This window comes from Amphibalanus amphitrite, unplaced genomic scaffold (genome assembly GCF_019059575.1).
Source record: "Amphibalanus amphitrite isolate SeventyFive unplaced genomic scaffold, NRLGWU_Aamphi_draft 000014F_arrow, whole genome shotgun sequence".
Taxonomy (NCBI): Eukaryota; Metazoa; Arthropoda; class Thecostraca; order Balanomorpha; family Balanidae; genus Amphibalanus; species Amphibalanus amphitrite.
In genome coordinates, this window is record NW_024881510.1 from 1,014,148 (window position 1) to 1,028,498 (window position 14,351).

Consider the following 14,351-nt stretch of genomic DNA (forward strand, 5'->3'; position numbering starts at 1 on the left):
ATAGCTCAAGCTGTGGGTAATAGCACGGTGACTATAAATATAGGATGTGCTTCAAATAATGTGCCTCTAGTTATTTCAGCTTAAAAATGTAAGGAAGGCTTGTGCTCATTCTGCTCTTTATTTTGGACTGTCAAAGGTTACCTATTTTCGTCTGTTGTGCATGCCATGCAGCCTTTTTCTGGGATCGCGATGTTGATGTAGGTGTGTACGGTGTGAAGGTGCTGGAAATGTGTGGGTTTGATGAATTTCAGGGTTTTGGTGTACTTAAGTCTGGCAAACCTTAGAAAAAGAGTTTAAGTGTCTGAATCGCTTTGCATGTGTTAAATCTTCAAATGCATAGTTCGGACTTCAGAGACTTTCCGAAAAGCCACGAGGAAAGTATTCTTGTTCTTGGGCATTGAAGGCAAATCAGGCAACATAAATGCAGATCCATCAATGCTGGATGCTGGTTGTGCTTTTAAATCTGTTCTTTTTGGGGTTTGCCAGACTATTAACTGAGGCTTTTATCTTAACCTGAACCTTTTTAAATTGATTGGTTGATACTCCACACAAACAAAAGCAAAAGATCAACTACTAGACTTTTTCACTGGGGGGTTTTCCTTGGGGCTCACTTGTCCATTGCTGTTTTTGTGCATTTCTTGAATCAACTGACCATTAAATGCACTGTGGACCCGTCTCAATCTTGGCTTTTTCATTTGAGCTCCAGTAGTAAACCAATCAAGCTAAGGGCCTTTTGGAAAAATATGTTTAGTTAGTAGTTACATAGTGTCAATCATGTACATGAAAAGTCAACCTCTTGGTTTTGAAACACATGCATGGGATGTTCTTTATAAATAAACCAAGCATTCTGGACCTGAAAAATTTACAATTAATTTCAATGCCTTGTTTTAAAAGAGAATGCTTTAGTAGGACCATTTGAAGATTTATTCATGATAGCCTGGTTGGCAAAGCTACAACATAGATTCAAAGTGTTGGATTGTACATGCTGTTTAACTAACATCATTTTTCAGTTTTTTTTTGCATTTAAAATCACTCATGTCAGTATTCTATGGCAATTCTCACAAACAAATGCAACAGTGTACAATGTACCATTTGTTGCTCCAATAAAATGCCTGATATGGGCTGTTGATAACACAGGGAACCACATTCTTTGTGCTTAACCCGGCCGGGCCCGGGGGGTAATCCCAACCACCGCAGCCCGGGGGGGGGGGGGGCGTTTTTCGCCCCCCCTGTTTAACTCCGTAAATAAGGGAGCTACGGAAACAAAAGCGATACCAAACGAAAGGTCCTTACGAGACGATTCTAATGCACCTAAAATTTTTGACCTCAGGTCAATTTTCAAGGTCAGAGGTCAAGGTCAAAGGCCAAAACCGGCACATGTGTAGTGATCTCAAACTAAGCCTTCTAGAGGACGGCAGGCTGCATCAAACTGGCAAAATTGGGTGTCAAACGAAAGAAGAGAATCTGAGGATTCTGAAAATGTGCTCCAAATCAAAGGTCAAGGTCAAGGTCACGCTCAAAATTGACCTCAAACTTGGCACTTTTTCGCACATCTTGCGTGCTAACTTCCAAGATGTTTTGAAATGTTTTGAGGCTTATCAGTTCCCTATTTGTGGTTCATCTTACGATACAAGGCTGCTCAAAGGTCAAGGTCACAGAAGAGTATCCCTGCTAGGGGCTATTTCACTGATTCAAGTTAGTAATAATAAATAAGACAATTTTGCCATCCGGAAGCTCTAAATGAAGGCTTAGAGGAAAATAGATGCCAGATTCGTGATCAGCGGGTACAAATCCATCTTAAACGACCTTTCATGTGTCAAGGTCAACCAGAGGTCATTCGAGGTCACATGAGGTCAACATGAAACTTGACCTTTTCCGAACAAAATATATATCATTCGACGCGGCTTGACAAGGCGAATGCGATGGTACCACTGCCGTAGCTCTAGGACCATTGTTGTCAAAGTTATTTGCGAAAAACTAAAACCACATTTCGGGGTCGTTGACCTGACCTCTGACCTCAGGTCACTAAAACTATTTTTCTATTTTTCTCTAGGTCAAACGCTACACAGCCGTTCTCGTAATTTGTCTTTATCTCTAAAACTCTATTTTTAGCAGCTATTTGAAGTTTGCGTCTGTGACGCCGAAGTTTGCCGTGCAGGGGTCTAGCAAAATGGACCTTGTGACGTCATCAAGGGGGCTAGGTCCAAATTTTTTACTTCAGAAGATGTCAAATTGATGGGAGAAAAGGTACTGAAAGTTTCGCCTTCCTATCCCTAAGCGTTCGGGAGTTATCGCAAATATTCGCCAGGGGGGGGGGGGCGAAAAACGCCCCCCCCCGGGCCCGCGAGGGTTAATGAAATGTGTATCATGGCTTTCATTGGCAACAAATGTGATGAATATCATATTTTTATTGCAACATAATGTACCTATATTTATACATTATATATAGTAAGTTAACCAGGGCTGCGGAGTCGGAGTCGGAGTCGGTCGGAGTCGACAGTTGTGACCGGAGTCGGAGTCGGAGTCGGAGTCGATTTTAGAAACCCGAGCTGGAGTCGGAGTCGGAGTCACCGAAAATCTGTCGACTCCGCAGCCCTGCTAGGTCTGCGGAGTCGGAGTCGGGAGTTGGAGTCGGGGTCGGAGTTGACAATTCGGCCCGGAGTCGGAGTCGGAGTCGGAGCTGGTTTTTGAAAGCCGGAGTCGGAGTCGGAGTCGGAGTCGCCGAAAATCCATCGACTCCGCAGCCCTGAAGTTAACAATTGCCACTGATACTGTGGTGGTTAGATATGAGGAGCAACTGAAAGATCATGCTAAACCGAATGCCAAGAGCATATGAATGAATCAGAAAATATCATTGAATTTTGAGTTTCCTACCCCTTGACCTTGGCAGCAGTGTTTGACGAGCTATCCGGCACTGGAGTGACCTGCAGTGCCTGCTGTCTGACCTGCCCCCGTCGCCGGTCGTTGCAGCGCGCGCCTCAGGGGGTAGTACCAGTGGCGGCATGGAGCAAGGGCGCCTGCACCACCGACCGCCAGTCGTGCCGCCCACCAGGAGGCTCGGTGAGTGGGGCTCTGGGTGCAGTTCACTGATTGATTGGTCACCGTGCACCGCTGCTAGTCTTGTGATTCAGAGCAGTGTGCTCATTCATCATTCATCATTCATCATTCATTTCTATCACGCTGCAAAATGTACATACTGTGGTAGGAGAAGTGGTAGAAGTGCTCGATTGTGATTCTTTCACATATTTGCTGTCTTCGTTGTTTATTTCACTCATGCTTTAATTAAATGTTTCGATTAAACAGTCGGTTTGTCTTAATAAAACTTTGTCGTATTCCAATTTCCATCAGTCGGGATCATTGCCGAACTTGACCCCGGTGATTATGACTTGTGGATTGTGAGAACGGCGACTGTCCGCTCAACTAACGTCCAAATCAGCTGTCCTCTGACCGAAACGAGTCACACCGAACCGTAACCCAAGCGTTGTGTCTGCTAAATTCAGAACGTGCCAGACTACCCATCCGCCCGCTGCCACCGAAAGTCACCGAAAGTCACCGAAAGGTGAACTCAGATGCGGGTTTGACGGAAAGTCGCGGTACTGTCGGGCCGGGTGACGGTCATCTTCTGCTGACCGCTCGCTTCTGACAACTGACCGTCTCTGTTCCGCCGGTCAGCGTTCATCCCGGAGCCGGTGGAGCCCGAGGAGCCGCCGGCTCCGACCACCCCGCGCTGCTCGTGGCGCGTGGCTCCGCCGCCGCCACCGCCTGCCGACGCTGCCGGCCGCGCGCCCATGTCGGAGCGACAACAGCTGGCTCTGCTGCTCCAGCTGACCTCGCCAGGTGAGCCGCTCAGCCGGCAGCGGCACGGGAACGGGGCACTATTGGTTTGATCACGTTTAAGTGACAGTGGTCGATGTGTGTGGTTGGGGGGGGGGGGGGGGTCAGATGGCAGGGAGTGTAGCGCTTAGAAGTCTGTTCTGCATGCCAACAATTGATGCTTCTCGCGCGTTACGTACATATGCTGCTTCAGTAAGCTGCACCGGTTTCAATATTACTTTCCCTAGGGCTAAGGAAGCTCAGTGCCAGTACAGTAATGGTAAAGTCAGTACCTATGTATTTTGTCTGAGAATAGCAGTAGGTGCATAAACGCATAGCATGCATTGCTCAAGGGTGAGAAACCATAGGCGGCGGAACGAGGAGGGCACCGGGGCACCGTGCCCCCCCCCTTTGATTTTGGCATTTTAACATTAGCCCTATGGGCGTTGCATGGAAAGAATGGGACCGAAAGTCGGCAGTGCCCCCCCCCCCCCCCCCCACTTAATTGAAGGTGTTCCGCCGCTGCTGATGAAAAACTAAACGAATGTATGCAAAATGTAAATAAATTAATGGAAATACCACTAATAAAACGCGGAATCTAGACTTTACTAGGCATATAAACTTTTAACCATCTCAATTATTATTATACAGGGTGTCCGGAAATTATTTGCCCCTGGTTCATTAAGCTAAATCCCATCATGCCCTTTAAGAACTGTTCAAAAATTTGCTAACACCGTGCCTCAGGCTATCCACAGCTGTCCGTTAGACAGATGACATAACCCGGTCACCTGAACTTGACACTTGCGAGGCGCCAGCGGGCAGTGTTTGGCAGGCGTAACTCTCACCTGAGCCGCCTGAGCGTGGTGTCTACTATGACGAAAGAAACTCTTTGACAAAGCGTCATCGTGCTGAAGTTATGGTGAAGACTGGAATGAAGTAGGAGGTCAAATCGAATCCTCTGCCCTAATCCCAATCGAAAACCTATGGGAAATCATGAAGGAGGAGCTCAGCAAGATTGAACCAGCTCCCACAGAAAACAGACTTTAGAGGAACCTGTGAAAGGTGTGGCTGAACATCAGCGCGGATACTCTGGACATCGTGATCTATGAAATGCCAAAGCGGATCAGGGAATGGGTGGGACAAGGCAGGGGATAAATCGGTAAAGAAACCAAGACACGGGGGCTCTTTGTTTATTAATTATGGCGGCGAGTTGATGGAGGGGCAAATAATTTCCGGACACCCTGTATACATACGCGATAATGGCAGACACGGAAACACGGATAAGAAACACGGATGCGGAGCACTTGCACACATCACACACGTGCATGCCTGGCAGCGTGCCTCTGGGCTTTCACTCATGGAGCTCACATGATCATTGGGAATACACAAGGTTGCACAGTGCACAATGCACATTGCACATGTCTACCTTCAGCCGTCGTTTTTCCTCCTCGGGCCTGGTCCTCAGCTCTGCACCAATGGCGAGGCCAAACAGGGCCCAAGGAGAGAGATGTCCTTCCGAACAGAACGTTGCCAGCTCGTTTTGTTTGCCGGGCGACCTCCTCCCAGGCTTTCTTCTTTGCCCTGACCATCTTGTATTCGAGGCTGCCGGTATCCCATAAGGCGGGACGATCCCTGACGGCTTCGGGCTTCTACCAGCGCCACGTTGCCGAATGAGCTAATGAAGTAGCGACAACTATGGAATAGGTTCGTTCATGCGATGTCGCGATTTCGCCCGCCGAATGTGCAATGAGCACTGTGCCAAGCAGTGGCGTAGCCAGAAATCAGCGAAAGGGGGGGGGGCCATGGTGCTCGAGGGGGCGACTTTTTCCCTTGAGAGGGGCGCCATTGTCAGCTCGCGACAGGGGCGTCAGTCTAAAATGTAACGTCATGTTGATGCACGATTTACTAGGTGCTGCAAATTACGAGTATAAAAACTAGGTTTCACTGATTTGTCATAAAATCCAATTAATGCAATTTGCAGCCCGGTGTTGTTTTATCAAAAAACCTTGATCTTGATGAATATTTAGCACGATATAGGAAAAGAGCTCAGGCTACGGACATTTTATTCTCAAAAAACGCATCCATGCGAATTCGAAACGGTAAAACATACATTGATCGATGAGCACATTTTTTATTCTTTGCAAAAAATTATACAGGTTCACTCACTGATCCAAAGTGACCTGTGGGCTGCAGCCTGTGGTCGACCGGAGTGGCCGTGCTTAGAATCTAAGACCGCACGTAGTATGAAGGATTCACGCTGCGACTTATTGCCGAAATTGGAATCCAGGAAAGACTTGAACATTTCAGACCATAAGATCCACCATGAGATCCCAACTGATTGTCATACTAGCAGCGACTGCAGTCAGAGGCGACCGAAAGCTGACATACGTTCTGGATTTTTTTTTTCTCCACAAATCACCTTAAATTCGATGTCTATAGTGCGCGCAGCCCCTACTTGTGGACATGGGTGACTGCATGAGTGTCAGATGGATGAGGCGTGAGACTGTCCCATATAGTGGCACTAAGTTATAAGGATGTCCTCGGCCGACGTAGTATAGAAGACGACCTTTGATGATGTGTCCTCGGCCTTTGTGCATGATCGACTTTGAAAAGCGCCATAGATACCTGCTGATCTCACCGAACATTCGCCTTGCGTAATCCCCAGACAAAATATCTACATTGAGGAACAGGTCAATTTTGCGACCTCTCCATTACCTATTAGTTAAACCGCGCCGTGTTGGTGGCCTGTGTTTTCCGTGTCATGCTGGGGGGGGGGGGGGGGGGGGCGGGCGTTTTCACGCGACCCACTCTAACTTGGCTCCTGGGACACGCAGTAAGCGGCAATCGAAAGACCGTCAAAATAATGACGGAAACACTTTGTTTAGTTTTCAGGTCAGGTCAAAGGTCAGGTCGCCAGAGATCATCAAAGGTCAAATTTAGTCCATTTATAAACAATTTTGGAAACTGCCAACGGATAAATCGGGAACCAATAGAGCTACAGCGCCACGGAAAAGCACATTTGATAGCCATTTTACAGACCTTTCTTATTATTGCCCTCAGAATTGACCTCGGGTCTACGGTTTAGCCTCCAGATGGCAAAACTCCAAAAATATCTGTTTTTAAGAAAAATGTTTTCTGCGATACCTTTTGCCTCAAGACAGTGACGAGATTTATTTTGCCAGCATCGTGTTCCTCCCGTCGAGACGCGTCGAAAGAACTATACGTTGACATTGAAACGTCATTTTAAAAATTTGACCTCAGGTCAAGGTCATGACCTGACCGGAAAGGGTCATGCTGCATATCAGTCGATCCGTATCGTCGAGCTGAACACCGGTGGAGCCGCTGCTCCCCGTGCGCCCCCCGCCCTGGCAACCGACCGGCACGATCAGCTTCAACCTGGACATCGGAGCGGGGCTCCCAGCCGGAGCTGCCGCCTCCACGAAGAAGGAAGCCGCCCTACACCACCTGGCGTCCCTGACCCAATGTGCGACCTGGGTGTGGACCGACGGGTCGGCGACTGGAGGCGTTCTCTGTGGAGGGGCCGGCGCGCTGGTCGTCCACGCCGATGATGACCGCACTGAGCTGAAGAGGCCCGCAGGAGCGCTCTGTTCCAGCTTCAGGGCGGAGATGCTGGCCATCGCAATGACCCTGGAACACCTGGCGACACACCCTCGTGACGACACACTGCCAATAATAATCTGCACCGACTCACAGTCTGCCCTGGCTGCACTGAGAGAGGGGCCTTCGGCCCAGAGGACGGTCCAGGGGGCGGAGATATGGAGCCGCCTGCTGGAAATCGCCACACCGGACCGCCACGTGACGCTGCAGTGGGTCCCATCGCATTGTGGGATCCCAGGCAACGAGGCGGCGGACGTGCTGGCGGGAGAGGCGGCGGCGCTGGAACAAGAAATCGCCTCCATCGACGTCAACACCATCTACAAGGCTGCGGCCCGTCTAGCCAGGGACCAGGCGGCCAGGGACAGACCGTCATACCCAGACCCGACACGCAGAGCGGCGACCGGCTGGTACCGGGAGCTGATGGGTACGAGATACCCGCCCCCAGTCTCCGGCCTGGATCGGCGGGCAGCCATCGATGTCCACCAGATCCGGACTGGCCACTGGAGTGGATCGACCCAGTTCCTACACTCCATCGGCCGGAGCCCCTCAGCCGCCTGCGCCCAATGCCGGGACCTGCTATGCGAGGCCGCCCGGTGCCCGCTGTGCGGCGAAGAGGCGGACACCCCCCGGCACATCCTGCTCACGTGCCCGGGCCTGATGGGTGTTCGCCTCAGAATCCCGGCCGTAGGGAACATCCTACCAACACCCGACGAGGTCTGGCGCAGTGACGTGGTGGCGGCCCTGGTGGCCGCCTTCAGGGCCCTCCAGAGCCGATGAGGCTACGCCGCGGGGCCACCCGCGGCCGGAGGGAAAATCATCAACAACATCAACAGCTGAACACATCTGACATAGTTTCACCGCTCTAGCATATTTTTATCAAAAGTTATAGCCAAAAAACTGCTGGTGACCGTTCATGGACTGAAATGACCTCAGGAGCATACAGAAGAGTCACAACTCACAGGTGCATTTGTCCTATTCAGTGTGTTTTGTTTACCTATGAACCGATGTTTCAAACACCCCCAGCAGGTTCGATTAAAAAACGCATACGTTGGGGGCGGTACCGCACTGCTAGGCGGGGGCTGCATCGCAATAATGGGCGGCACTGCGCCTGAGGGGTACCACTTGCATTGAGGAGTGGCATTGTACGGTGAAGGGGCGGCGTCGCAAATTGAGGGGCGGTATCGCAACGAGGGGTGGCACTAACGAGGCTGCCTTATAAGAAACGCTTGGCACATCCTAGCCGAGCTTGGCGCCGCCTGGCTGCTGCATCTTCAAAAGGGCCCTTGGTGTCGATGAGAAAGCCCCATTGTCAAATAATTACCTAGCGTCAGTGGTTTCAGGAGAGGGGGGGGGGGGCGCTATCGATCTTGAATGGGGCGGGGCGCCTTTGATCTGGGATGGTCCGACTGGGATTTTCAGAGGGGCGCCAGTGGTTTCATAGGGTCGCCATTGATCTAGGATGGGCCGACTGAAGTCCCGGTTCAGGTGGGCGCCAGTGACTCTTGAGGGGCGCCAGCGATCTCTGATTGATAGGCGACTGTGATCTTTAGACTGTGTTGAATGCACCATTGGGCATGGATGGGGCCACTGTTGCCTTCAGCAGGGCGCCGCACGCTCTGGAGGGGCGCCTTGAGCTTGGGTGGGGCGACTGTAGTGTCAAGGGGCGTTGTCTCGGATGAGGCAAATATGATATTCAAAGGGGCGCCGGGTACTCTAAGAAGGGTGCCATTGGTTTCAGGGGGTTGCCATCGATCTCAAGATGAGGCAGCTGTAATCTCCGTTTAGATGGGCGCCAGTGACTTTTGAGGGGCGCCAGCGACCTCGGATGACGACGACTGTGATCTTCAGAAGCGTGCCGGACGCTCTGGAGGGGCGCCGTTGGGCTTTAATGGCGACTTTAGTCTCAATCGGAACAACTTAAGCCTCAAGGGGGGGGGGGGGGCGCTAGTGGCTCTTGAGGGCGCTATTGGTCTTGGATAGGGCGATTAAGATCTTGAGAAGAATGCGGGTGTCTTAGAGGGGCGCCAGTGGTTTCAGGGGGCGCCGTCGATCTCGAATGGGGCCGATTGGGGCAGCTGTGAACTTCAGAGGGGCGCCGGGTTCTCTAGAGGGGCGCCATCAACCTTTAAAGGGGCGACTGTTCCGTTCAGCTGGGTGCCAGCGGCTCTTCAGGGGCGCCATCGACCCTGGGGGTTCGGAATATTCTGGTTTCCGGAGGGGCGTCCTTCATAATTGGGGGCTCAGGTCCTAGTTGGGGGTGTCCTGGAGAACATTCGGGTGTCCAGGCACCCCCAAAGAGATAGTAAAGTTCGATCCCTGCCTTCACGTCACTCTTTAGTTCATGTTCCCTCTGCAAAACGGCATCAGCCTAGTCGGCGCTAATTGGGGCGCCATCTGGGCGGCTGGGCGGAAAGGGGGGGGCCATGGCCCCCATGGCCCCCCCTAAATACGCCACTGGTGCCAAGATTACTTTCTTTGCGCAGCCGGCTTTAGCGCTGTCGCAGGGCGAGGGTGGAGGAGATGCAACTTTGATAAAGTAACGAACTGGCTAGTCAACTCGTACCCATGTCTCAGATTTTCATACGGGTGTCCTATGAAGATCACCGGTGCTTATATTACCAGGCCAGTCAGGTGACCTCCCCAAGGTAATCAATGAGAATATACGGGGGCTGCTTGCAGTTGGGGGCCGGGTATGAAATATGCTGCAATCAGCTCGAATTTGGTTTCATTCAGTACGTGCTGGATCCCATTTCATATTCCCTGTGTTTTTGGTCATGAACATTGTGCTGAGCTGGGAGTGCCCGAACTCGCCTAATTCCACGCCTGCTTGGCCTTAGAGCCGCAACGGACGCCGGAGGTCAAGGTCACCGCCGCGCTGGGGCGGCCGCGGATTTGATGCACCTGGGCACCTCCAGCTCGGCAAGAAGTTCCACCCATCGCCCATGCGTTATAACTCATATTGGCAAAAAAAAACTGATGTCAAGTTGACGTGATATCTGCATACCCAATATCACTTAGGTCGCTTGAAGTCATGAAAATTTTCGCAAATAATTACCTGAAAAAGAACTTCTATTCCAATTTAAAAACAAACAAGATGACATTTATTCCAAGGCCCTGACCTGACCGCCAATTAGCATGGGATTGGGATTTACCTTTCTTAGCATTGAAGTTGACCTTATCCCAGTAAAAGGTGTAAAAAATATACATATAAAATTATCAAATGACGCGGCTTGAAATAAAAACGAAGGTGACATTGCTGAAGGGCGAAACACTGAAATTGCTGTTCTACATGCAACCATTATTGCTACAATTGTTTTAAGAAGAACGACCTTTGCATCGTATCCTTGATTTCAGAGTTCACTGGTTGATCTCTTATCTCACCAGATTTGGTACAATTCATTCGCTGCGTCTCATGACGACCTAGACGTCCGTTCGTCTTTACCGCAAAGTTTGAAGCGGAACGGCTCGGAGGAAATGAATCATGCCTCCCGTCTCCTGGGGAAATGTCGGTCAAATGCAGCAGAGTACTTGTGACTTGGACAGTGAACAAGACTCTTTTACTGGTCACGGGTCAATCACCGGCACCGTCTAAGGTGTGCTAGACCACGGTCAGCCGCAATCGTGAGTCAGGCTGGGTCAGACACCATTCTAAGTCAGGTGGGTCATGCTGGGTCACCGCCAGTTGACCCGGGCTATACTCGTAGGAACTGGGCCGTCCCATTCCCGTCTCCAGCGTGGACCCCGGAGATTTGTCCGAGAGACAAAGGGAGCGGCTGCGGCGCCCCCGACCTCCCGTCTCGTGCCCTCACTGGAGGGCATGCTACGGAAACCAGTCGGCCAGCCGGCCGAGCCGCCGCGTCGGGCCGGCGCGGCGGAGCGGGGTCGTCTCCTCAGCTCTGACGCGCAGTCGGCGGTTATACGTGGTGTGGAGGGTGCGCGCTCCATTCTGTGTGTCAAATATTTGGTTTATTCGTGCGAAATACGTCGCTCATAAGGACAAAGTTTATTCTGAGGATCATATTACAACAGGTGAGCTTTTTCATAAGTCTGTGATTTTTTATTTTATTCCATTAAGATGATATGAGGCGATCCGTTGTCTCGTTTGAGAAGCCAGAAATTGGAAGGGCTGGATTCAAATATAAGTAATCGTTTTGGCTGAAAAGTAGAAACGATTGTTCAAAGTGCTAGGCATGTTCCTAACTTGATATTTTCCCGATCTTTAGGCCGGTAATTTTTAATGGTGGCAAATAGGACATGTCACATGGGTAGGATAGGGGTAAGGCCGGGAAGGAAACTGACAACTTGGTGGGGAGGGTCAGGGTGGGGCCTGGGGGTACGCCCCGGATTCCTGAATGCATGGTCTTCTTATGAGTTGTCACACTATCCCTCATAATACGCTTGTTTGGTAGTTCAAAGATGCGGTTTGTCGTGCTTACTATGCTGGGTATTTATATACATAAGGTCCGATCGCCAAAGTGATTATATCAAACATACCACATAATGTATTTTGACCTCCTGGCTAGGCTCGTTCGCAAGGCCCTCTAGTTCGGTCTGTCCGATAGCTATTTTGAAAAGCTTCAATGGACGCTCTTGTGACCTTATTTGCGGATCGTGGATTAGGTAGAGAAGTCTCTACCTCCCCGGCTATCTCGGCCCCCTTTGATTTTCTCAAGCTAAACACGAAATTAGAGTGTGGACTGCGCCTCGCGGACTGGTGCCATTATGATTATATTGCATCAGAATGGGTGGGCTGAGGGATTGGCATTTCGATGGTAAAAAGTCTCGCGTTCAGTGCGACGGATCGTGACTAGCCTGTAAATTAAAATGCCCTCGAGTCAATAAACTCCTTCCCTGAGAGTTTTATGTCCGTCTCCGTCCATAATAACCTTTGACCTGTGACTTTTTCTCGAGACCATGTCAGGCCAGAAAAGCGATTCGGCGTCTTTCAGCGCACATTATCTGCATAGGCGGATCCAGAAAGGCGGTGTCGGACGCTGCGGTGTGGGGGCATGCTTACCCCCGAAAGTGCTCCCCGAAATGCCTAAATGTCTGTGGGCTTCGATTTCGCATAGTTTAAAGAATACTTTTTCTAATGAAATTTAAGTTTTCTTTCTATTCTAGGAAAACAAACAAATTGTCATCGATTTCCGGCGTTTCGAGGGCCCATTTGCTACAAATGCGCCCTTGGATCCGCCTGCGATCAACTGTGCGTTTCCAGAGTTACTGATTGAAAACGTGTTATTTGAGGCTCATTCCTCGTATTATGGTGGATGTCAGGTTCAGGTGAAAGTGGATTTCGCTTTACCTTATTAGTGTATTGCTGCAGGGGGTTGTTGGAGTTGTCAGTTGATTTCGAATTTAGCACCCACTTTGAATATTTGAGGACTATTTTGATGCATACACGTGCGTTGCGAGGCTGTCATTTGTGGTCACATTTCTGCTATGGATAGCCGGCGGTACACCTACTGGTCAACCTGACCTGACCTGACCTGACCTGACCCGGCCTACACCAAATGCACGAATACATTATCTTTGGTACATGGTAAATGCTTGGTAAAATGGTAATTGGTAAAAATGTTTGGTAAATGCGAAACTTGAAATCAAGACTCCAAAAAATCCTTAAAACCCCACTTGAAGGTGCTATGGCAGAAGCGCAAAAATGTCGACGGCTGACGGAGAGCTATTGAAAAGCCGTGATAGGGTCTACATCGCATGACACCATACGCATGCCGATAACTTGTGACGTAAGGTGGCGAAACACGATAATAGCGATTGGCAGCGTAACCGTCTCCTATATGTTGGACGCTCTGTACAGGCCAATCCGGGAGATAGAAAGGCCGGAGGGTAACCTCTGCTTACGCCCAACCGGAAAAATGAATGAATATTCACTAGTGTTGACCGGCCTAATCCTGTGATACGAAAACAAAATGTGCCAACTTTTATCTTCCTTTGGCGTTAAGTAATTCAGACACTGCGCAGGCAGTAGTTTGTGAAGGGACAGTGATATGATCAATTTTGCAAAAAGGCATTTTTTTTTAGGATTTGGCAGCCGCTTTTTCATTCAGAGTTTGTATAGATACGTCTGCCCGTTGATGGTCCGTCGACTGCGGCCGTCAGTCTGACCACCCTCCTCTCTGCGACTGTGTCCGGCAGTGGCTCCGTCCACCCCGTCTAGCGGCGTCAGTCTGACCACCTCCTCTCTGTGCCCGGCAGCGGCTCCGTCCACCCCGTCCAGCGGCGAGGGCTCCCCTGCCACCCCGTGCGGCACCACTCCGGCTCAGCGCCGGCTGCACAAGCGCAACGAGCGCGGCGAGACACCGCTGCAGGTGGCGTCCATCCGCGGCGACCTGCGGCGCGTGCGGCGCCTCATCGCCGACGGTGCCGACGTCAACGCCGCCGACTTTGCCGGTAGGTGGCCGACCGAGTGGGGAGGGGTACCACTTGCCGCTTACAGTGAGCGGACGCCGAACTGGGCCGGCTTATCGTCAGATTCACGGCGAGCATGCATTCAGTCGATATTCAGTCAATATTTGCTGCTATTCGCTATAAAGTCGATATTCAGCCGGTATTCAATCGATGGTAAATCCGTGAGTTGAACCAGACCCAAAGTGGATGATTAGATGGCATGATGAACATACATTTACAAAATTTAACCTTATTTGACATCAGTATAAGTCGAGCCATTATCCAAAACCTACATGGTTAGCAATGCATCTACCGGTGGGCGGTGAATACACTGAGATTTCATTCAAGCTGCGATATAGGAAGAATAGAGGTCAGTTTTCTACCTTCTTTATGTGTCTAAGTCGGGAAGATTATGGAAAGGCTGCCCTCAAAATGTTTGGTCCTCCGAAGGTTCGATATTGCCTGATTTCGTGTGAAAAAAAAAATTGTTTCCTTGAATTGATGCGAAATCATAT

At 50.4% G+C, this 14,351-nt stretch overlaps 1 protein-coding gene across 1 annotated transcript in view; it reads left to right on the top strand.

The window, feature by feature from the left end:
- LOC122384447 (ankyrin repeat domain-containing protein 11-like) overlaps positions 1 to 14,351 on the top strand; it is a 25,766-nt gene continuing 11,415 nt past the window's right edge. Inside the window, exons 1-4 of the mRNA XM_043371837.1 lie at positions 1 to 88; positions 2,971 to 3,060; positions 3,673 to 3,837; positions 13,645 to 13,839. Coding sequence (XP_043227772.1) covers positions 3,003 to 3,060; positions 3,673 to 3,837; positions 13,645 to 13,839 — 418 coding nt within the window. The 5' untranslated portion in view covers positions 1 to 88; positions 2,971 to 3,002. The remainder of the gene's footprint in view (positions 89 to 2,970; positions 3,061 to 3,672; positions 3,838 to 13,644; positions 13,840 to 14,351) is intronic.